General features: G+C 29.4%; 1 protein-coding gene across 5 annotated transcripts in view; it reads right to left on the bottom strand.

Moving 5' to 3' along the window:
* Positions 1–26074, bottom strand: part of axo (axotactin) — a 235087-nt gene that overhangs the window by 47697 nt on the left and 161316 nt on the right. For all 5 annotated transcript variants that reach the window (XR_012756891.1, XM_075369761.1, XM_075369760.1 and 2 more), the window contains 9 exons: positions 24518–24667; positions 22707–22907; positions 21622–21768; positions 19774–19924; positions 16986–17151; positions 14179–14329; positions 12500–12675; positions 5664–5763; positions 3003–3199 (listed from right to left, as the gene is read on the bottom strand). Coding sequence is in view for 4 of the 5 variants with exons in the window: in XM_075369761.1 (XP_075225876.1) it covers positions 3003–3199; positions 5664–5763; positions 12500–12675; positions 14179–14329; positions 16986–17151; positions 19774–19924; positions 21622–21768; positions 22707–22907; positions 24518–24667 (1439 nt within the window). In the remaining variant the exon portion in view is untranslated. The remainder of the gene's footprint in view (positions 1–3002; positions 3200–5663; positions 5764–12499; positions 12676–14178; positions 14330–16985; positions 17152–19773; positions 19925–21621; positions 21769–22706; positions 22908–24517; positions 24668–26074) is intronic.

Below are 26074 nucleotides of genomic sequence, written 5' to 3' on the forward strand. Positions count from 1 at the left end.
TGGTCCTGGAGGCACTGGGATTTTGATTAATCTACATTCTCACATATGTTTGATGGACAGCTAGCTTGGCTCTTGGTACAACACTGTCAGACATGCTCCTTGCTGGTGGTTGGACTGTTCATTCAAATTTTAAATTGCCATTAAATGTATCATATGGACAGGAGTCAGTTTGCTCTATGCATAAAAATGGTTCTCTTGGTAAAATGTTCCAATATAAAAGACTTATTTTATGGGATGAATGCATTACGATAAATTGAGTTCATGTTGAAGTGATTGACCGTACTCTCAGAGACCTTATTTCACAGGATAAGTTAATGGGACGAATAACTTTTGTCTTTGCTGGAGATTTTCAGCAAAATTTGCCAGTGTGTGCAAAATCTATCAGTGTGTGACAAGAGGATGGATGCCAGTCTTTTTATAAAACAAGAAAAATAGTCTAATTTTCAGTCAATTAATGGGAAGATCTTTTTAATTGATGGTTATTAAAATGTCAGTGGTAGGATAATAAGGTCTTTTCTTTTAAACTGAATTATTGTACAGAGTTATGTGGAAAGTTCTGTTGTATAGTTTGATAGAAGGGTAGATATTGTTATTTAAAAAAAAATAAGTTACTTTTTTACAAAGGCAGATTATTTATAAATATAAGTGCATGAAAATGTTAAAATTTTTTATTTGCCATGTATTGGTCCATGATTCTTTTTTTATGGGTGCCATAAAATGGTCTGTCAGACCATTTTCATTCTAATTTTTTCAAGAAACCCCATATAAATTATATAAAACAAAAATAAATAGCAAAGAAATAAATAAAAAAACAAATAATATAATTTGAAATTATATCTCAAATTAAAAAATAAATATAGTAGTAATAACTATTTAATACTGATATTCAACATTTTACTATGATGTTTCAATGAAACTGTGTAGTATAATTTTGTTACAGAAGAAATCAATTTGATCATCCCATTAAAAATTATCTGTAAATCAAAATGCCCAGAAACATCTATGGTAACAGACATGTCTATTATCATATGATGAGAACAGCTGCCATTGCTGCTAATGATAATATGATTATGAAATTAAAAATTGTTATATATATCTGAAAAGTACAACACAATGGATTTATTTGTATGTAATAGTCGAAATCCATCCAATGAATGATTTTTGAAAATGCTAAGAAAGAATTTTCTAAACTTTTATTTAATTATACAGTAATATCATCAGCAAATATGCTAAAAATGAATGGGATGAGAGTTCTCTGAAGAACATTAGTAAACAATAAAGCAAGCAAGGGACTAGGAGATTCCTGTTGCACCTCATAATCTAAATTTTTGAGTAATCTAAATTGTTGAGAGAGTATCTAACATTTTATTTGGGAGTTCTATTGAAAAACTTAATTTCAACCAACATCTTATGGTTCGTAAGGTATGAATTTAACCAGTTGCAAAGTGATGTGAAGTAATTAAATTACTTCCATAAGAAGTATTAACACTCAAAATGATGGATTTTGTATAAATGTAAACATAAAATGAATTTTATATAGTCTGGGTAAGGTATGAATTAAAACAGCTGTAAATAGCTTTATTGGTATAGTAATTAAGTCCTCTTTGTTAATAAGCATGAAAATAAACTGTATGATTTAATGAGATTACAAAAGTAAAAAAAAGAAGATTTTTCTGTTATTATACCAAATTTCCTAAGTACTGATAAGCAGGTGTATTAGTCCATACACATCTTTTCTAAAAACTATGCTAAAAGTTTGTCAGTTAATCATTTCTTCAAGTAAATTTTCATAATTTTGAAAGTATATTTCTGTAAATATAAGCTTGTGATATCAAGTCCTTTCTAAAATTTGGAACTATGAAAACTCTAAGTGTGGCATTTCCATAAACATATATAAAATCCTTTTAAAGTTCAACTTCATTAATGTTAACATAAAAATGTTATCTTTCTGATGAAAAACCTTTTCTTGCATCAGGCAATTGTACTATAAAAATTGTTATTAAATTATTTTTAAATGGTTGTATGCAATAAAATTCTATTATCTTAGGTAATATGTGTTGTGATTATTAGCCATAAATATGAAAAGCACATATTGAAACTGCACCCAGAGAATTTTTTAACTTTCGTAATCATTAGAAACTGGTTAATAAAATGGCTTTAGCCGCTGAAATTTTATTCTCACTTTACACCCTTAGATATAAGGATCTACTCCTGAGAAGTGTTACAGATTGTCAGGGTGTAAGAAATGTAATTACACCTTTACCTAGATGGTAACTGCAACTCAAAAAGTTATTCCACTAAGTTAACAGGAAAATATCACGAAAGTAGGTTTACAGTAATTAGTAGCATATATAAAAGCAGACTTACATAAATAATCATTGAAGAAGAAATCATTTCATAGTAAAAACAATACAATGAAATGTTCATTAATGATACAAATGGACACAGTTGTATATTATATTTACAAGAAATGTAAATTGTCTCCTTAGCAGTGTGTTATCTAACCTGTCCTACCCTCTTGACAACAGCTAAGTGATTATTGAGTTTAGATAAATAAAATCACATTGTTTTCCTTTTAACATACTGTTACGATATGAAGCACAACTACCTGAATCATTGATGTAATATTTAACCCTACAAATAACAACAGTATATCTTCAAAATAAGAAACATTGTAAGAATCCTTACAGCAACTTGAGTAGATAATACTAGTTCAAAGCTTTTCTAACAAAATTATGTAAATCAAAATACTCATATCATTTTGTGATTATAAAGAATATGCTTAATTGATCATTATTGTCTATTCAAATTATATAAATTTTATGTCTAAATAAATAAATATCAAATTCTGGATAGTATAATTGATAAAAATCAAAATGCATTTCGGTAAATAAAAAATAAACCAAGCATGCTTTTTTTCATGCTATTTATTTAAATTGTTAACTAAATACAATAAGTTCATACAGAAAAATAATAAATAAGATAAAAAAAAAATTACTTACACTTCTTGAACGTACAACTTTTATTGTGGGTCCAAGAACAGGATCTTGAAACTGGACTTGCTGACCGTTATGCCATAAAATAGCTGCTTCGGTTTCTTGCTCTTTGCGTTTTTTATATTGAAGGTGATTACGATATACATGGTATAATGTCCCAAGAATTACTGTACAGAATACTGATAAGGCAATAATGAATAACACTGTAATAAAACAAAAAAATTATTGTAATACACAATAGAAACTAAGTTTTAAAACAATAAGTACAATTATATATAGATTTTTAATATAATAGTACATGGATATCATTAAATTAGTTTAGCCCATGTCATTAGTAATTTTATTGTGGAAGTACTTTCTAAAATAAAAGAATACTTTTATAGATTAAAAAAAATTGTGATTTTATGAGACAATTAAAATAATTTAAAAAATTTAAGAACCATTTTCTAAAGAAATTTCTTTTTAAAAGTTCATTATTTCAACATTTTTCGTTTATTAATTTTATGTAAATCTATTTTTTTATACTAATTAATTCCAGATCACAAAAATTTCTTTCCCAGATTAATACACAGAATTTTACTTTTTTTTCTAGAAAAAATGAAATTTGAAAAATGAAAATATTCATTTAAATGAATACATTTTAAAAATCTTTATCTATATATATAAAAATCAATGTTTGTTTGTCTGTCTGTTCTAACATAACCCGAGATCTACCAGACAGATTTGTCTAAAATTTTGCACACCTACACTTTGAAGCCATGCGGTGAACATAGGCTAATTTTTTTGGACCTCTGACATAATGGTTGCGAGTTATCGGCTTTAACGTTACTTTTTTCCATTTTGACAACATTGGATTCATTTGTTCAGATGTTTTAAAAGTTAAATTTCATGTGATTTTAGTTTGTTTTTCAATTCGATGCGGATTTGAGTTCCAATTTTGACGACACTTAACGATTTGGCGTTATCGAGTTATATGTGTAAAGTTAATTTTTTACAATTTTGACATTTTTGCATTTAAATTTTCAAAATGACTGATTTTCAAGAAAAATTTAATTTTTAGCTAACATTTTCTGAAAATGGCAATTGATCTAACAGCTAACATTGATCAATTTTGAAAAAGGCTGAAGTTTTACTGTACAGTTATTCCTAAGTTTCAATTGACTTAGTGCACATGCATATGTAATTTTTACGATTCATTCATTTACAATTTTTTACAGCTGCTTTTGTTTATCATGTGTGTTTTACTAATTTAAAGTGTGTAAAGTATTTAACTGAAATCTTTTTTCAAAACATCAAACCATGCCTAAAAGGCACTTTTTAACAAACATTTGCAAATACAATTCATGTTTTCAAATGACGTCAGTCGGAGCAGAAGCTATTGTCCTCGAAAATTATATGCCCACATTCAAAGTGCAGGGACAAATTTACCATCGCATAGGGTCATTGTTGCCTCTACCAAACGAAGGCCATAAGTTTCTGCAAATTTACTTTATGGGCACTGCTGATGACCAAGTTGATCAGCGTTGTCGCAACAATGTTGGTCTTCGACGTCAAATCGATGTTGATTTGCAAAACCTATTTGATGAACACAATGAGCTGATTAAAATATTCAAAACATCACTAGAAAAAATGCCAACCGATGAGTACAAATGTGATTAGAGAGGATAGAGTACCTATAGGAGAACATCGAAGACGATATAATGCTCCAACAACTGATGATGTTGCAATTGTTATCGTTGGAGAAGAATTCAATTCTCGGGACATCGTTCTTAATTGTCGAAGTGGTGGTCTTCAGCGCGTCTCTGAGACTCACCGCTCTTATGATGCTTTACAATATCCTATTTTGTTTTGGAAGGGACAAGATATGTATTCCATCAATATTAAGATGGTAAATCCACAAACAGGACGTACCGTCAATAAGAATGTCAGTGCCATGAAATTCTACGCGTACCAGTTGATTCGTGCCAACAGGGAAAATCACATTTTAAAATGTCGTTAAGTTGATAACGTCAAAAATTTTCCAGTTGAAAAAAAAAATTTGGAACCTGGAAAACCAAAGTGCCAAGCAAAGCGAGGCCGAGCGGCTAGTTATTAATAAAGTAAAGTTTACATACACAAAGTATTAGTAAATAGTAAAACATTTGATACAGATACATTTTTCATATACTGCAATAAAAAATGTTGTTTAGATTATTTTATTACATATTTTTAAAATTTAAATCTATTAACATTTAAATAGAAAATTACACTATTTTAGAGGTTTAATAAATACTGTAAATTATACATCATTACATAAAAAATTGTTACAACAAGGAAGAAATCAAATTATATTACTTTATCTTTAATGATTTAGTGGCAGTATTTAGAACTACCATTTATTGTAATAATCAGTTAAAAAAGCACTACAATCTGAATTCAGATTGTAGGTCGACATCTGAATTATAGTGATGAGTAAGACTTGTCTAAATAACTGAATAAAATAATCTTAAGTGAAGATGTGTGAATGAAAGCACATGGCCTTAAGTAATAATTTTAAAGCAGAAGCAATAGTAGAAAGATTTAGTTTAATACAATATTATAATGAGTGAGCATAAGCAAAAAATAAATAAATAAAAATATGTTTTCTATGAACAGAGGAAACAATAATCAGTTAATGGAACACTTTACCTCTGCCGGTACCTTCTTCTTCCATGGATGGATCAGAGTATAGGGATTTGTAAGCAATCTTAGCTGGTGGATCTTCAACCCATGCTTGTTGCTCTTTAGCCTATGAAAAAAAACTTACTGTACATCTAGAAATTATATAACATGAAGCTTGTCAGTTTTTTAACCTGTATAATGTTTGGTAAATATTTTCTCTCCTCCTCTATGAATCATGAGACCTTGCCGTTGGTGAGGGGGCTTGAGTGCTCAGAGATACAGAGTAGCTGGACCGAAGGTGCAACCATATCGGAGAGGTATCTGTTGAGAGCCAGACTAAGGAATGATTCCTGAAAGAGGGCAGCAGTTCTTTCAGTAGTTGTTAGGGGCGTGAGTCAGGACGACTTAAACGGCCGTATCAACATCACTCAGTCCTCTGAGTACTGCGCAGCTGAAAGCAATGGAAAACTACAGCTGCTTTTTTTCCAAGAAAATGTGGCTCTCTGCATTTTCACATAGCAATAATGGAGGCGCCTTCCTTGGTAAAATAGTCCCCCGTTCGGATATCCGGGTGGGGACTACTAAGGAAGGGGTCACCAGAAAATTAAAAAATAACATTCTACGAGTCGGAGCGTGGAATGTTAGAAGCTTGAAAAAGGTTGGTAGGCTAGAAAATTTAAAAAGGGAAATGGGTAGGACAAATGCGGATATAGTAGGAATTAGTGAGGTTCGGTGAGAAGAGGAAGGCGACTTTTGGTCAGGTGATTTTAGAGTAATTAACTCAGCGTCAAATAATGGGCAGGCAGGAGTAGGTTTCGTGATGAACAAGAAGATAGGGAAGAGAGTGGAGTATTTCAAAACGCATAGCGATAGAATCATTGTAATAAGGATAAAATCAAAACCTAAACCGACAACGATTGTTAACGTCTATATGCCTACAAGCGCCCATGATGATGATAATGAGGTAGAGTGTGTATACGAAGAGATTGATGAAGCAATTAAACACGTAAAAGGAGATGAAAATTTAATAATAGTTGGAGATTGGAATGCAAGCATTGGAAAAGGCAAGGAAGGAAATATAGTGGGTGAATACGGGCTGGGCAAAAGGAATGAAAGAGGGGACCGACTTATAGAATTTTGCACGAAGTATAATTTAGTAATTGCCAACACCCAATTTAAAAATCATAATAGAAGAATATACACTTGGAAAAAGCCAGGGGATACTGGAAGGTATCAGATAGATTATATCATGGTTAAGCAAAGATTTAGAAATCAACTCGTTGACTGCAAAACTTACCCTGGAGCAGACATTGATAGGGACCATAATTTGGTGATAATGAAATGTAGATTGGGGTTTAAAAACCAGAAGAAAAGGTGTCAGATGAATCGGTGGAATTTAGAGAAACTTGAGGAAGAGGAGGTAAAGAAGATTTTTGAGGAGGACATCGCAAGAGGTCTGAGTAAAAAAGATAAGGTAGAAAATGTAGAAGAAGAATGGGAGAATGTTAAAAAGGAAATTCTTAAATCAGCAGAAGCAAACTTAGGCGGAATAAAGAGAACCGGTAGAAAACCTTGGGTTTCAGACGATATATTGCAGCTGATGGATGAACGTAGAAAATATAAGAATGCTAGTGATGAAGAAAGTAAAAGGAACTATCGGAAATTAAGAAATGCTATAAACAGGAAGTGCAAACTGGCGAAAGAAGAGTGGATTAAAGAAAAGTGTTCAGAAGTGGAAAGAGAAATGAACATTGGTAAAATAGACGGAGCATACAGGAAAGTTAAGAAAAATTTTGGGGTACATAAATTAAAATCTAATAATGTGTTAAACAAAGATGGTACACCAATATATAATACGAAAGGTAAAGTCGATAGATGGGTGGAATATATTGAAGAGTTATACGGAGGAAATGAATTAGAAAATGGTGTTATAGAGGAGAAGAGGAAGTTGAGGAGGATGAAATGGGAGAAACAATACTGAGATCTGAATTTAAGAGAGCATTAAAAGATTTAAATGGCAGAAAGGCTCCTGGAATAGACGGAATACCTGTAGAATTACTGCGCAGTGCAGGTGAGGAAGCGATTGATAGATTATACAAACTGGTGTGTAATATTTATGAAAATGGGGAATTTCCATCAGACTTCAAAAAAAGTGTTATAGTTATGATACCAAAGAAAGCAGGGGCAGATAAATGTGAAGAATACAGAACAATTAGTTTAACTAGTCATGCATCAAAAATCTTAACTAGAATTTTATACAGAAGAATTGAGAGGAAAGTGGAAGAAGTGTTAGGAGAAGACCAATTTGGTTTCAGGAAAAGTTTAGGGACAAGGGAAGCAATTTTAGGCCTCAGATTAATAGTAGAAGGAAGATTAAAGAAAAACAAACCAACATACTTGGCGTTTATAGACCTAGAAAAGGCTTTCGATAACGTAGACTGGAATAAAATGTTCAGCATTTAAAAAAAATTAGGGTTCAAATACAGAGATAGAAGAACAATTGCTAACATGTACAGGAACCAAACAGCAACAATAACAATTGAAGAACATAAGAAAGAAGCCCTAATAAGAAAGGGAGTTCCCAACAAGGAGACAAGGATGTTCCCTATCTCCGTTACTTTTTAATCTTTACATGGAACTAGCAGTTAATGATGTTAAAGAACAATTTAGATTCGGAGTAACAGTACAAGGTGAAAAGATAAAGATGCTACGATTTGCTGATGATATAGTAATTCTAGCCGAGAGTAAAAAGGATTTAGAAGAAACAATGAATGGCATAGATGAAGTCCTACGCAAGAACTATCGCATGAAAATAAACAAGAACAAAACAAAAGTAATGAAATGTAGTAGAAATAACAAAGATGGACCGCTGAATGTGGAAATAGGAGAAGAAAAGATTATGGAGGTAGAAGAATTTTGTTATTTGGGAAGTAAAATTACTAAAGATGGACGAAGCAGGAGCGATATAAAATGCCGAATAGCACAAGCTAAACGAGCCTTCAGTAAGAAATATAATTTGTTTACATCAAAAATTAATTTAAATGTCAGGAAAAGATTTTTGAAAGTGTATGTTTGGAGTGTCGCTTTATATGGAAGTGAAACTTGGACGATCGGAGTATCTGAGAAGAAAAGATTAGAAGCTTTTGAAATGTGGTGCTATAGGATAATGTTAAAAATCAGATGGGTGGATAAAGTGACAAATGAAGCGGTATTGCGGCAAATAGATGAAGAAAGAAGCATTTGGAAAAATATAGTTAAAAGAAGAGACAGACTTATAGGCCACATACTAAGGCATCCTGGAATAGTCGCTTTAATATTGGAAGGACAGGTAGAAGGGAAAAATTGTGTAGGCAGGCCACGTTTGGAGTATGTAAAACAAATTGTTGGGGATGTAGGATGTAGAGGGTATACTGAAATGAAACGACTAGCACTAGATAGGGAATCTTGGAGTGCTGCATCAAACCAGTCAAATGACTGAAGACAAAAAAAAAAAAAAAAAATATTTTCTGGTTGGAATAACAATTTTATATCTCTGTTAGATAATGTTTATCAATATCTGAGACATTTATAGGTGAACATCCCTCATATAATGAATTACCACTAATCCTTTCAAATACAAAATTAGTAGCATCACTTGGCACATGAAATCTACTAGCAGTATTCTGTAGGAGAAGCAGCTGATAACTTATAACATTGGCTAAAAAAATTAAAATCTATTATTTAGTTAACCACTGCAAAAATTCTTTACAAAGATTTAAGATGGTAGAATATAATAATGTTTCAAATTTATCGGTAAAACAGACTAAGTGTACTATAAAATAGATTGAAATGATTCCAACACTGGATATGTAATCTCAGGAAATATACAGAGTTTGAAGAAATTAGCTTGATTGAAAGAGTTGACAGTTAATAGCTATTTTAGCATGTGATGCCGATTTATTTTCAGGATGAAAGTTCTCCAGTCTTGAGGCAATGTTGCTTTGATTTACGTCCCAAGAAAAAAAAACTTTAAATATATTACTTTCTCTTATGTAATATTTCCTTATAATAATTCTTTCTCACCATTTTCTTAACTGATACATTTAAAAAATCTTTCATATTTTATTTATTTTCAGAAAACAGATTATCAATGTTTTTTAACAAAAAAGAGTATGTACAAAAAACAATATCATAGTTTTATTTGTGATAATATCTTATGGAGGTGAACAGTGTTGATTTAATACTTTTGCAATCAAATGTTGCAGCATGAATATAAAAAAAATTTTCATCATATTTAGTAATGAGTCAACATTTTATCTTGGTGAAAAGTTATCACACATAATAATCTCCACATCCACAGGTCAGAAAATTCTCATGAACTCTTTTAGTATGAAAGGGACTTCCCAAAATTAAATATTTTAGATGAAAAATTGTGATGGCAAGTTTATGAGATGTCCTTTTTCGCTGAAGAAAGCATATAGGAATTTCTTATATGAATATGCTGTGTTGATGGCTCTTTCTTTAACTGCAAAATGAAGAAGAGAATTATTTTATTTGGCAACAAAAAGATTTATAAAGTATATCATGTATGATCCTTTGCTACCTACTGATTTACCAAATTTAGACACATGATTGAAGCAGCTGTCTCTTACATTACTCCAGACATGCTGGTTAAAGTATGGTTTGAATCCCTATCAGTTGGATGTGTGCCGTGTAATAAAAGTGTTCACATTGAATCCTTGTATGAAAAAATTGTAAGAGTTATTTTTTCATTTTATTTTATTTTTAATAATGTAAATTAAAATATATTAAATAGCTTTAAAACCCTGATGTCTTTTTTTCTGCACTCTGTAGAGTACCAAAACATAATTATAAAAATAGATGACTGTGATTAATTTTATAATTACTGAATTTGGCATTATAAGTGACTTCAGTGCTTTTCACTATTGCATGTAACAGTTAATTTTTTAAATAATATGACAGTACATAAATTATTTCCATAAATAAATGGAAATACCGTAGTCCAAACTCTGAAGAGCTGCAGTTTGAAGAGGGATGGTGAGATATAGGGTAAATCAAATATAAACAGGATTTTTGTTCCTGAGCGTCTACGATTAGTTGGTAGGACTGGGTCTATGCTCCAAGTACGCTTGGGTGGGGTCATTAGGAGTAGGGACACTCGACTATTCCACACTCCCAACCAATTTGTCAGTAATGCTCATAACAGGTGCACTCCTCCATTGCACAATGGATAATTATAAAATTTCTTGCTTGTGGAGCGACGGAAATTTTCCGAAGATTGACTGCACAGTTCGGGGACTAAACATTGTTAAGAATTCATGTGTTTCCCTGGCAAAAAGATTTCAAGGAAGGGCGAGAACAAGTCAGCAGTTCGAGACATTCTTGAAGACAATCGACCGGTGAGAGTATCCGAAATTGCAGAACAGGTCGGAATAAGTTATGGGAGCTATCAAGCAATCATCATGAATGAGTTACAGCTTCGTAAAGTGTGTGCCAGATGGGTCCCTCGCCTTTTGGCCACAGATCAGAAGTTCAGATGTTTGGAGGTCTGTCACAGGCTTACAGCAAGGTTTGTAAAAGAAGGTGATGTATTTTTGTCAGGTCATCACCTGTGACAAAACGTGAATCCACCACTACACTTCCCAGTTGAAACAAGCCAGTAAAGAGTGGTGGAGGAAAGGGGAAGCAGCCCCAGTGAAAGCCAAGACTTGACTGTCAGCTGACATTCTTTCAACAATTTTTTCGATTGGCAAGGCATTTTGTTCATTGATTTTTTGCATGAGCAACACACAATCAATACTGCTTACTGCTGCAAGCTGTTGAACGAGGTGAGGGCTGCATATCACTGCAAAAGATAAGATCAATGATTTCGAGAGGCTATCCTCCTCCACAACTAAGCAGGCCCCATATTGTAGCTCTAACGGTCTCAAAACTAGAAGAAATGCACTGGACTCAACTTGTTCATCCTCCCAACAGTCCAGACCTACTGCCGTGCGATTTGCATTTGTTTGGGGCGCTTAAAGAAGTTCTAGGAGGGTAACAATTTGAAGATGATGAGGGCATGGAGGGATTTGTGCGCAATTGGCTCCTGATGCAACCAGCTTCATTCTACGATGCTGCGATAAAAAAGTATTCTTCTCGCTGGGAAAAATGTATTTCTAAAGAAAGAAACTATGTAGAAAAATAAATTATAGTTGCCTTTTATTTTTCAATAAATGAATTTAAAAAAAAAATAAAATCTTGTTTATATTTTATTTACCCTTAGACTAATATGACATTACTAGTACAATTAATATTATAAAATAAAGTTAACTTTTAATTAACAACAGATACAGTAATATATTTCGATTAGTTAATAATAGCTACAGTTACAAAAACAGCTAGCTCTATTAAAATAATACTAATACAGATGTATTAGCCTTTTCTTTTTTTCTTTCTTTTTCCTGTTTAGCCTCCGGTAACTACCGTTTAGATAATTCTTCAGAGGATGAATGAGGATGATATGTATGAGTGTAAATGAAGTGTAGTCTTGTACATTCTCAGTTCGACCATTACTGAGATGTGTGGTTAATTGAAACCCAACCACCAAAGAACACCGGTATCCATGATCTAGTATTCAAATCCGTGTAAAAATAACTGGCTTTACTAGGACTTGAACGCTGTAACTCTCGACTTCCAAATCAGCTGATTTGGGAAGACGTGTTAACCACTAGACCAACCCGGTGAGTTAGATGTATTAGCCTACCGCTATATTGACACACTTCATTCCTTTCAAATATTTAAAGGTTGAATTCAGCTAGTATTAAATAATGTATTAAAAAAGATATCTAATGATCATTAATAATTAAGTTAAAACAACTTACACCACTAATATTTAAGGATGGTCCTGGCCTGGGTTTGTGAGTTACATCAAAAAATGCACACTGGGCACTACGAATACCCTGTGAATTCATTACAGTTGTTTCTTCTCCAGATTTTGTGAATAACATGTACTCATCAAGTGGTTTCATGTTATAGTGATTAATCTCCAAAAAAACATCTATGAAAAAAAAATTATTTTTGAAGTAAATAAAAAGAGAAAACATTATTGTACTGGTAATGTAACTACAATATTTTAGAAGCATCAAGGTGAAGTTTGTTAAAATCTGTGTATGAATATCACAATACTGTAATGTATTAAAGCATAAATATATTCTGTAACAATGAAACACACAATTACCACAAACTTTTAACTACAACTGACTAGTTGAATATATTTTTTTAAGTTATTATACTTGGCTTGGCATTTATCACAATGTTTAGTTCTTATTTCCATATTAATAATACATAAATTAACCTCAGTTAAAAGTGAACTATTTATTTTCTTTTTTTATGTTAGAATCATCCATTATCAATAAGTAAATTAATATTGATGTATCTTCAAACAACACAAAAAACAAAGAAAAAATAACTGTATATTCCTCACATACAGAATATTTGATTGTAATAAAGTAATTTTAATTTATTTTTTTGCAAAATCTATTTGAATTAAAGTAACAAGAATGTTTTGGAAGTCAGTGTCACTGCAGAATTAAGTATAAAGTGATGTCAGTATAAGTAGATACCAATACAACACAAATCATATGCTAGGGTTACTACCAAAGTAACGTAACTTTGTTTACTAATCTGTTTGTTTATTTTCACATCAAAATTTTAAATATTTGGAAAATTTGTTAAATTTACAACTATCCATCAACACTATGATTCAAACACAAACACTTGACACATAAAAGATTGATAAAAGTCCCAAGTTTTTCATTAACAGTTAAAAGATAAAAAAGAATTTGTTTTGTGTTATATTTTTGTTATTAGACAATTGAAAAAGGGAATTTTCTTTATTTAAAACATGTTTTTATGTGTATTGGTATATAAATAAAATATTTTATTTTAGTATTCAATATATAATATAAATATACTTGAATGTAGTTAATTCATATATAAATTTACCACAAAAACTACAAGTGAACATTCCTAAAAGTGAACTGCAAAATTCAAATGCTTGTTTTTAATTACTAGGTATTGTTTATTGCAGTTCTTTCTGTTATTATACTCATCATTATTATTATTATTGTTATTATTGTAAATTAGACAGAAACTTTAAAGATTAATATTAATTATTAAAGGAGAAATGAGAAATTAATAAAGGTTAATTTTCTAGTTGAAATGGAAAAATTAGATTTTAGAAAAACAATAACTTTGAAATATAAAACGCTAGAAACAAAGTGACTGATCTACATTAGTATTGAGAAGATACTTACTCACTTAAAAACTAATGATTTAAATAAATGACTTTGTTATGCATGCAAGTTAAAAGCTAATATGACTGTTACACAATAATTAATACTGAATCAAGCATTACCACTATTTTAGTGCTTGTTGGGAGTTCTTTATATTTTTTATACTTAAATAAAATTAAAAATGATCCAGAAGAGGTAATAGAATGTAAATTATGAGTTAAATTCTTTAGATTAAGTAATTTAAATCTAGAAAAAACAATACTGACTAGATAAACATCCGCTGTAGTTTTTATAAGCAGCAAATCTACGATCACTTGAATTTAAACCACCAATCTGAACAACATTACTACCATCAGTTCCATCGGGTACCCAACTTAAAACAGGAACTTGCTCAAGAGCTACATGTTCACGATCAATCTGAAACATGGGTTACATGTAAGATGCAAAATAATTAAATACCTGTTGAAAAAAAAAAACTGATCAGGCATTATTTAATAACTAAGTATAAAATATAATTGTAATTTTCTATTCCTCTATATATTTCTGTAACCAGTTTTCCAGGTATTGTCGGGTCTGGATGTCAGTTTGTATAGGCAAATGCATTACTGCTACTGATTTGCCAGGCCTGATGTAGCTGTAGTGTAAATGTAAATGTACCGGTTTTTTATTCCTCTATTGTGTCATAAATTATACACAGCCTCACTAATTACAAAATAGAATAAAAAGCTGTAAAAATGCTTACAAATACTGGATAATACTTATGGAGAATACTGGCATCATCAGTTTTTTTTTTTAATTATAAAATAAACACTAAACAATCAATGTATTCACACTATTCTATCATGAATAAACATACATACTATGATCCAAAGTATAGCAAATAACATTTATTGTGATTTCATTGCAGTTAAAACATTTCTATTAACTTAAAATGTTTTCAATTTATATTACAAAGTTATACTTCATATCTTTGTGAGCAATATTTCTTTAATGCAATATTCCACATTTTTCGACAGAAAGTCATATTTTTAATTAAATTATTTCATTGAATTTCAATGTAAGAGCTCTTTGAAGGCTCTTTTACATAGTATCTAAACAGTACTTTACATTAAGTTTCTCTTAGAAGCAGCTCCACTTGGGAGAAGTAAGAGATCTTTATGATATAAATTAAATTTATTTTAAAACGCTTATTTCTTAAAATTTAAATATTTAATTTTTGTTGAACATTAAATATGAATAAATTTTACGGTTTTGAAAATATTTATTAAAAGGAGTTCTGAATAAATTTATCTATATTTTATAAGCTGATTTTTTGTTGATTTCTTTTAATATTTAATCCAGTTAATTTATTTATTCTTTGATTATTGCAGTTGAATAAAACAAATTTGTTATTAATGTTTGTAAAAATCTAATGTCAACTATCATTAAATAAACTATTTATATTAATAAACTATTAATTATATAATATACGTTTTTGAACATTTTGACATAAAATCATAACTTCAACAAACTAACAAGAACCATGTATTTTTATCAGTACATGTTGGTAAATAAGCTAAGTTTTTATTGATGATGTATCATTAGTGCATCAACAATTCCAATATCTTGACAAGACTAGGATAAAGAATTCATCATAAGGGTATGGTAATGGATTTTTCTTTTTAATAAAATCACAATGAGAAGAACTTATTAAGATAAATATTTAAGGTAATAAATTATGCCATGTGAGAAAAATAAAATTGTTTTTTATTACCTTTGAAAATAGGTGATCAGTTGAGTAAAATATTCTAATTCAGTATTTAGTTTTACACTGAGTAGTATATCAGTCTATCTAATAGTATATCAGTTCTTGGAAAAAAAAATCTGATCATGGTACACCCACTTAACCCATCATAAATTTTATTCAGTTATTCTTTTCTATTCTAAGCAAGGTACTTAAAGAGTGTAATTTCTTAACACTGAAAGGTGAAAAATAAAATTATAATTTCAATCCGAATGTGATCAAAACAATACCTTCAAATAATACTTGAAATTATAAAGACCAAAGCAGTAAATTTTTATTTATAAGCAAAAACATTTTTGAAGAATGGTAAAGAATAATCTTTAGTTAATGAAAATTTACAATCAAACTTTAGGATTTATTTGAATATTCTTCATAGGTTAAAAGTGTTTCTTAAAACACCACATAAATAATACTTTGTTAATTGTTCTAAGAAACTTAAGATAAAACAAAATATATAAGAAGTTAATTTGTCAAAGAGGGATAACATACTTTATACATAAATAGTGACTAAAATTCATATATTGCGGCAAATTATACTGAAACATATTATGTTCTCTTTGGTTTTATCAATTTAACCACTTTATTTTCATGATTTTATAACATCATTAACGTCAAAGAAAAATTAATGATTATTAGCTACATATAAATAAAATGATTCATGTATTTCAGCCTTGTCAGACTTAAATTTATTTTCATTACTGTTTCTCTCATTGTGCAACTGGTATAATAATTCAAATTAAATATAATTCCCTTTATCAAAATCTTTTATAGTTGTTGAATTAATATTCAAGTAAAAAAAAAAATACACAAAACATTACTTACCTATGTTGTCTACAGGAATTATTTTACATATTTTTGATGGTTCCTGAATTTTGTTTCTTAAAGTTTATTGTAAGACAATTTTATTTTTGAAAATTATCAGTATGTTAATCATTTAGTTTATTAAAGAAATGTGACCAAAAATAGCGCAAATGTATATTATATTACAAAATGACAAAAAAAGCAGCACTAATCAGTTTTTGGTGTAATCAAAGTGAATTACTGTTTGCATTGAAGCAAGGCTGATTAGATGAAGCTCCTGATTAGATCCCATCTTAAAGTATTGTTGACTTATTCATCTTTCAGCTGGAGGAAAGATTCCAATCTTTACTTAAGTGTACATATAAAAAAAAACACATCTCATAAATTTGAATTATAACTTATTAATATGTTACTTGTAGTAAAGCATTAAATAAGAATACCTAACAATAAAATCTGTTCATATAAATAAAAGAAAGGAAACATTTTTACTAGAAGAACAGCACTATCATTTGTCCTCTTGTAGTAGATGGAATGACGAGCCCCATTAAGAAAATAACGATCCTTTATTCTTACACCATAAGCAGAACCTTCACGATCTTCTTCAAATATTAATTCGCCTTCATTGCTCAGAGCAACAATCAAGTAATAACTTTTGCTGAAACAATAAATATACTTTTAATTATTATACTCATTTTTATTTTTTATATATTATTAAATATATCTTTAATATTAATAGAGTCAACAATGGTTAAGGTGAAATACTTGAGATTTTTCGATGAATATTTTTTCACTATTTCTGGAGTTTATTATAAAAGAAATGTCTTTTCGAATTGAGTAATGACAAATCAGAAAAAACACAATGCTGCTATTGAAACAAAATCAGTTTCGTTAAAATAATATCTAGTCACTGAAAAATAAAATATAGATTTTAACTTTTGTAACAAATACTGAATTAAATTATATAATAAAATATTTTTCAGAAAACTACTTCAACACATTTTCATTCATCTTTGCAACCAACCTCATTGAATAAAGATACTGGTTTCATACTGTTGTTAGCTGATGTTACTCCTACTAGTTTTTTTTTTAATTTGGCAGTCATGTATTAAGAATGTGGTTAAAAAGTGTAAGTGATGTGAATTGTGTTTGTTCATTTAGTATAGCGTTATTGAGTGTTTTAATATGTTTATACATTTTATAATGTTCCATTGCGTTAAAAGATGTGGTCCTATTTTGTGCAAGTTGGTTGTCAGCCTTAAGAGTTTGTGGTTTGTGTTTATAAGGACATTTCCAAATGTATATTTCTGCAGAGGGTTATTATTAAGTAACCATTATATTTTTATTTAAAGTGGCGTTGCATTTGAACAATGTATAAAATTATGGAAAATTGGAATAGTTTAGTTTATATATGCCAGGAATTGTGTTTGTTTAATGATTGTGTTCTGTATGTAATGATTTATTACACTATAATATACCATAATTTTTTAATTAATTTATAAGCTATTTTCTCTGAGTGTAATGTCTTTTTTTTTAATTTTTATTTATTTTTTATAGGAGTGTATCAACAAGTGTGCTGTTATATTCGTTACTACCATTAGGTATTTTGCAGTTCTCAGTTCTATGTGGAACAAGGTTCTAGGTTCTAGGTGACATGGATGTGTTGAGTAGCCAAACATCTGAAAGTAGGTTGTTTATTGGAAGTTGAATGGTTTGAAGTCTTTTTTATTAGGAGAGGGTATTTATGGGAGTGATGGTTTTCTTTACATTTTTTAATTATGTTTTTATTGGTTGTAGTTTGTGATGGTGAAACCAGGAATCTTTATTTGTTTATTACGTTTCATTTGATAAATTCAATTTGCGAAGCATTTTGTTTTAATACGAAAATCTTTACTATTCACTTAGTTTTTCACAGAACATATTTTAAAATAAGTCATTGCCATCCTTTACAAAACTGTATATTTGTTGTATCATTTGGTTTTAGGTTTACAAAGCCAAAGTTAAAGGTTCATTATAAATTATTCTATGCATTATTATTGGAATGTATGAAGATCAGGGGACTAATGGTTTTGTTTAATGTAGCTGATTTTTCCATAGCAACCAAGTTCACTAAATCCAAAGTTGACTATGTATTATTAGAATAATAGATTTGTAGAATGACTTTTGTAAATTTTAACTAGTATATCTGGAACTGTAATATTAAATTCAGACACTGAAAATTTTTTGATATTTTCAAACTTCTGTAACATTTTTTCCTGATTATTATAATTTTTTTAATTGGTGAAATAAATCTGAAATATTAAAATCAACCAGAAAAATTATGGCAGCCATCTTCTGCAAAAAAAAAAAATGAAGGTTAGTCTTCTAATATTTTTCGTACAGTTATGATATAGTTTACTTTAAATAAGAAAAAAACTTAAAAAGATAGACAAAAAAGTTATAATAAAATAAAAACAGAAATTAATTAATCTGTTTCATTACTTAAATTTGCTAAGTCAGAAACATTTAAATTTATATAGATATATACTACACTTCATAGTAAATAGAAATTTAATAAAATATATAAAAACTTCTTTAATTTGTAAAATGATTTTCTTTAGCTGCTCAACTTTCAGCAAACATTTTGGCATTATGGATGATATTAAACAATTCTGAATTAACATTTTTTCTGCAAAAAAACTTGTAACTCAAGTATGCTGAAAAAAATCCAATGTTAAAGGAAACATTTTCATAAAGTTTGCTTCTGCTGTAGTGTCACTGTTACAGCTCTTGAGGTCATGTTGTTTTTACCATTGTCATTTTGGTCTAAACATCTCAATTGTGGTCAATCGGAAATGGTGTATTTGAATTTTTTCATAAGATAAGAAAAATAAGTTACTGCAGTTAAAACAAGAGAAATAATTTGTTTTGTATGATATTTTATAATCATTAATGAACAACTTGTCATGATCAGTGAAAATGTATACAGTATAAAGGAAATTAAAACAGATTGTTAAAACAATGACAAAATTAATATTTTGGGAATGTTGAATTTATAATGTGGGTAAATGAAGTGTTGAAACAAAACATACTTAATTCACACATAGTTTGAAATTATTGCACACTTCAAATAACATTTTCTGTAGATATAAAAACAATTATTCTGTTTCTCCATTAGCTAGGCCTTCTATTATTGCCAGATTATTTATCACTAGGATTTACTGTACTGAGGAACATGTATACTCATATGTTAATATGTATGTAAAAAGTTAAAAGAAACTAAAGTATATACATAATTTACCTATTTTCAGTCTGAATTAGAAGAATAGCAGTATTTTGTTGTCTATCATCACTAGTTGAGAAAGCCATTTGTACTTTAATTTGATTGACAGTACCATGTAAAGGATATTTTCGATTTAATACTGATTCACCACTGAAATCTGCTCCTTTCTCTGAAAAAAAAAAATCTGATGAGGACATCATATGACTTCCTTGTATGCCTATTAAATTACATAATAAAATGGATAGTTACACAATTGTATTGTGGTGGATACCACATTGCACCACATTTTTTTGTGATGACTGTATCAGCATTTTATATTAGTTTATTTTTAATTTTGTCACATCACTCAAGTAGTTATGTTGTATAAGTGAGAACGTGTTGGATCCGTAACAATGCACACATCAGTTCGAATCCAACTTCATATACATGTATTTTTTTTTAACTTTAAAATTTTGAATTAAAATGAAAAGTACATAAAATTCTATTTACTAATAACTTCTGATTTTTTTTATTTCTTTTTTTTTATTGTTATTATTGAATTAATATTTATTGTAATTTTTTTTTATATAAATCAATATATTTAAATTAAAAAAAAAAAAAATGTATATGAAGTCGGATTTGAACCGATGTGCCTTCCTCTTGTAAAATCCAAATATTTCATTAATTAAAATTTTATTTGGCTATAACTCTGGAACCAATGAAAATAGGTACCACTTATGATATATCACTGAAAAACTCTCAACCAGGGCTTATTACTGCAGTTAAGAAAGAGTCCAAATCCAAATTTTTTGGATTTTTGGCTTTTTTGGACAATTTTGGTCCAGTTGATTGCAATTAAAAGGGAGGTGCACAACCAGATGTTACAACAGTCCTAAATCCAAAATTTCAACATACTATGGCTAATCGTTTTGAGTTATGCGCGATACGTATGTATGTACAGACGTCACACTGAAACTAGTCAAAATGGATTCAGGGATGGTCAAAATGGATATGCCCATTGAAATCTGAAATTTTTCGCGATCGTAATACTTTCTTTACTTCAAACAAGGAAGTAAAAATCTAATTATTTAATATTTATGTATGAATCAGAATAGAATAGCTTTGGGCATATGTGGTTACATATATTAAGCAATGTTCAGTTAAAATTCATTAACTGCTAGGCCAATTATTTTATTCAAGTTTCATTGAAATCAATAAAGGATGGTTTCAGGCATATATTTAGCCAAGTAACTCAGCAAGCCCTAAATTGAGAGTACATCATATTTTACAACTTTATTTTTTATATTGTAATATTTAAGTTGTTTATTAGATTATAAGTGTGAAAAGATAGCTAGCTACTAGTTTAATTTACACCAATAAATGGTTAATTCTTTAACAATTTAAATAATAAATTTTACTTCAATTTGTTGTATGTCGTTTAGGAGAAAACAGTACCTCATTCTAATCCTAATGGTACAGTAAAAATCCCAAACAGTGACTTCACCTTATTTAAACTTTTTTTAAAAATTGATTTAGTTTTTAAATGCACAAATTCACTCTAAACAAAATTATCTTCAGTTATTAAGACTGATTTGATGACACTTACTTTAATGACAGGTTTGTACTTCTCAGGTGAGTGTCAAAACAGCTCTGAATATTACAAACAGAAGTATTCTTCTAATTAATTATCATTTAAAAAAATTACAAGTAAAGATTATTTTAAATTACCGATTAATATTTTTACCAAAGAGAAAACTAATACCACAATACATAAAGATATCTAAACAGAATGATCCCACTTGTTTCCCATAAATAAAACATAATTTATATTTTCTTTTTCCTGAATGCTTTAAGATAACTAAACAATTAATATAATGAAACTATTACCTTGTCCACAAAATTCTCCATAGTAAGAAGTTTTTTCACAATTACATGAACTTTCTCCTTTCTGAAAATCTTCTATACAGATTCCTTGATTTTTACATGGCATTTGGTCACATTTCATGTTACAACCAGCAATAATTCCAGTAACATCTGAAATAAAATATTAGAAATTAAGTAAAAGATCTTATAAAATATAAAATAAAGCACTAGACAGAAAAGTAACCCAATAACTGTATGAGTAATTACTACAAATGAGCCTGGATGCTTAATTAGAGGAGTGAAGCAATGTTGGCATCAATGAAAAATAACAGTGATTTTATGCTGTTTTACAGCAGAAGCAACTGCTCCAACACAAATTTGAATATTCCATAGCTGTATGACCAGTGCTGTAGAAGTCATTAGTGAAAGAAACAAAAATGGAATAAGTATTTACAGGAAAGGAATTTTATTTTAGAAGGAAATTAACACCAGTGTACTTCTTAAGTTCTGCAACATAAGTCATAGTGATGCTTGGAATACCATTGATGTTAATTTGTAGGGCATCAATAAAATGGTGTTATGCATTGAGATTTCGAAGCAGGGGATGATACTGTATTGAGCAGAAGCTGATTGTAAAACCCACTGCTTTGCATTTCATATTTGTATATTATGCTACAGGAGTAAAAATACAGTGTTCATGTTACGAGATTAGTAATATATAATGAATTGTTCCAAATTTACTTATATACTTATTCACCTATATAATTTTGTATGAGTAGTGAAAAATTTTTTTGTATCATCACCAGTAACTATTCATACTTTTAATTGATAAAACATGAGTCTAAAATCCAATGTTTTGAAATAAATTGAACATGGATGAATTTAATAATTTAACAGGTTATTTTTAAAAAGAATTTTTCCTCTATTCATGAATCACTTTCATGTTACTTATAATTAAACTGTAAAACTTACAAAACTCACAACTTACTGTTGTTTTTATTGGTGAACTTTGGTTTTATCTTTGTGATCAGAAGAAGCAGATTGCTGTCTATAATTCCTTTTGAATAGCTTTTACAGAAAAAATAGAATAAAAACGGTATTAAAATTACCTTCTTTACTTGCTGCAGCAATGTGACTAGGAAGATCAATAAGATGATCCCCAATTTTCAACCCTTGAATACAACCAACATAACCTTCCAATGGTCGTGAATTTTCATCTGCACTCAATAAATTTTCAGGATCATAACCTCCTAAATTCACTTGAAAATACTCAGTAGGTGGTGCTGGTGGACGTTGCGGAGCTAAAACCTCTGCAATATTTTATAATAAAAAACTCACATTACACACTAATATAAGTTAGACATTGATATTAATAAATAATTTGATCATAATTTACCAAATCTTATGTTGTCATTTTAGTTCACTAATTTTCATTGTTAGCTTACACTCCTATCAGTCCAGTCAATGGGGGAAATAAAGTACGATTTTTGAAGAAAATTAGTAGAGTTTAAGAAAGTACATGGGGTTGTAGATTAGGGTAAGTATAAACTTGTTTATATGTGACTGGACAAAATGGTGGCTGTTTACTCGTAAAGGCGATGAAAATCAGTTTTTAAATTTTGGAAGTCACGGTAAACTTCTTAGGCAAAAAGGTTCTGAATAAAAGTTACGGGCATTTGCAGTACCTATAATTTAAGCCATTAAATGCTGAATTTTCTTAGTTATTGCAAAAAAAAGCCAAAAAATTTTAAAATGGCCATTTTTTGGAACGTCAAAAATTATTACAAAAAACATTTTACTATTTTTGTTGTTTTAAATGTTAGAAGAATGTGGTAAGTACATAAAAGCCGATCATATCTGAAATAATATGTATAAACTGATAGCACGACAGTTATTATTTTTTCGAACTACCTCAGAAGTGGTCTTCTGTTCGAAATTCGCACAGATAGAGCTAATTTTTTGCACTCCGCCAATTTGAAGTTATGAATTCAGCTGTATTCATGCACAAGTGCAGCAAACTGCTTCCTCTTCCATGATTACTGTGCAAGCAAACTCTGTTTTCTGCTCATTTTTTCAAAGAATTTTAAACAAGCTTTACATTAACTTTTGGTCTAAAATTTTCACCATTTGAAAGTACAAGTCTTTAAGAAAAAAAGATTGCACTTGAAATGGACACGAAAAAGTTCTTTAAAGCCAAAATAATTACAGTTGCCTGAAGAGTCTTTTTACATAAACAAATTACAATATCTTGGCAACAAATAAGCCAATTGTCTTGTGCAACCACTATTGAATTTGGAATTTGGAACACCTGTAAGAAGATGAATGTGTAGGCTATCTTTGAAGTAGAAAAGAAGATAAATGAATATCAAAATATTTTATAATACACATTTCTACCAGCCACAGTTTGTGTTCAGTTGTAATTAACAATGCACATCCTGAACAACAGAGCCTAGAATGTAACACAATTTTACTTAAACACTTTGTATGAGCAAAATAGCAGCTGTCTAGATGTTCCATCAAAACAAATCTGCAAAAGGTATACATTGGATTATTAAATGGATCATATACAACTTATTTAATGGATCACATACAACTCGCTCATTGATTAATTTATATCACTTAAAAAAAAATCAAATTAAAAAAATTCAAGAAAAAGATTTTGATTTTAAGGTTAATCTAGGTCATGATTCTTTAGCTAAAAATCAAAATTATGAATTAAAAAAAAAAATAAAATAAAAAAAAATCATGATTAAGAAGATTTTATTTTTAAGGTTAATGTTTTTAAGGTCATGATTAAAATCTGGCTAAAAATCAGAATTACAAATATAACACAACTTCCACAGTTAATTGGGTTTTGATTATAAAAATAATTCTTAAAATAAAAAAATTCATTACATAAAACTGATAAAAATTCAGATACCTTTTTCAGAGTTATTCCATGGTTTATTAGAGTATTCTGTTAAAAGAGAAATATTAGCAATAACAGAGTTGTTTCTTTCATTAACATGAAGAATAGTCTCATCTGGTTTCCGAACTAAAGCTACTTGTACAGATTTTCCACTATTTAAACCTATAACAAAGTAAACTGTGAACTTAATGTATACAAAGGGAGAAATAATTCAAACACTTCAGACTACAAAATAATCAACATTCATAACACAAACCTTTTTTCTACAAAACGTTTTCAAACTGTTAAAGCCAATCTTTTTTTTATACACATAATTCCTAACTCTTCAATTGACTAAGCAGGAGTTAAAGTCACAAATCAAATGTTCATATCTTTCAAGTAACTTTTCCTCTTAGTCCAACATTTTGCATACACTAGATTCAGGAGCTGGTGTTAATTTCCATTCCATTATTAATATCTGTCAGAATAATTTTTCTTTTCAATTTGAAATAATTCATAATATAATTGTTTTAAGTTTTTCTTTAATATAATATAATTTTATGCCACAGTTTTTTCCAACATTTATGATGTACTAATTCTAATTCTTACTTATTCCTTGCACTAATTAATTTTGAATTGGAAAGATTGCCTTTTCTAATAGGTATGAGGGTTGTTCAATAATTAAAGAGACAAATGACTGTAGACAGATATTTTTTCTACTTTTAAACATACTTTTCTACTTTTACAGATAATTCATGTCTACATTTATGCACTTGTTGCACCTTTCTGTGAGCTTTTTTATTTTAGTAGTAAATAACTGTTCACCTTATACTGCATCTCGATCCAATCATTGTTGCTGAAATTGGTGCTACATAAAAATCTGCTGAGAAGAACAAAAAAATTGGGTGCGAGATTGACACTGTAAGATAAATTAGGAGGTGTAATTTAACTTTTAATTTCTCCTAATTTAACTTCTGAATACCTTTCCTAATCTTTTGTGCATTGTGGAGTCAGGCATTATCATGCAGATGAATTATGCTCATTAAAAGAGAAAGAGGATGTTTCCTCTTTATTGTGGGCTTTACTTTATTTTTTACTATGTCACAGTAGAACCATTTTTGATTGTACGTTGTTCTTCCAAATAATCTTAATAAATTGGGCCTTTATAATCCCAAAATATCACTTTACTGGCTGATGCACACATAGGTCTTGAATTTTTTCTTGGTGGGTGCAATTGGATGTTTCTATTCCATTATCTGACATTTGGATTCAAGCTCAAAATAATGAATCCAAATTTCATTACAAGTTATATGATTTGCCAAAAGACAATCACAAAAGGTGATTTGATGGTTTTTACCTTCTGCTAAAAATGATTGTTTAAGTTCAGAACAAATGTAAATTCAAGTGTGTTTGTCATTTTAGGTCAACAGTCTTGGAACCATCTTGAACACGTTTTGTGGTAATTGAGATAATCAATGAATATGGAATAGACAGTACCGATACATTACAGATTTTAGCAATTTCCGAAAATGTGCATTTATCCTTACAATCATTAATGCAATTTTGCAAAGTATCAGACAAAACGCCTGC

The sequence above is a fragment of the Lycorma delicatula genome, chromosome 6, assembly GCF_047948215.1.
Source record: "Lycorma delicatula isolate Av1 chromosome 6, ASM4794821v1, whole genome shotgun sequence".
NCBI lineage: Eukaryota > Metazoa > Arthropoda > Insecta > Hemiptera > Fulgoridae > Lycorma > Lycorma delicatula.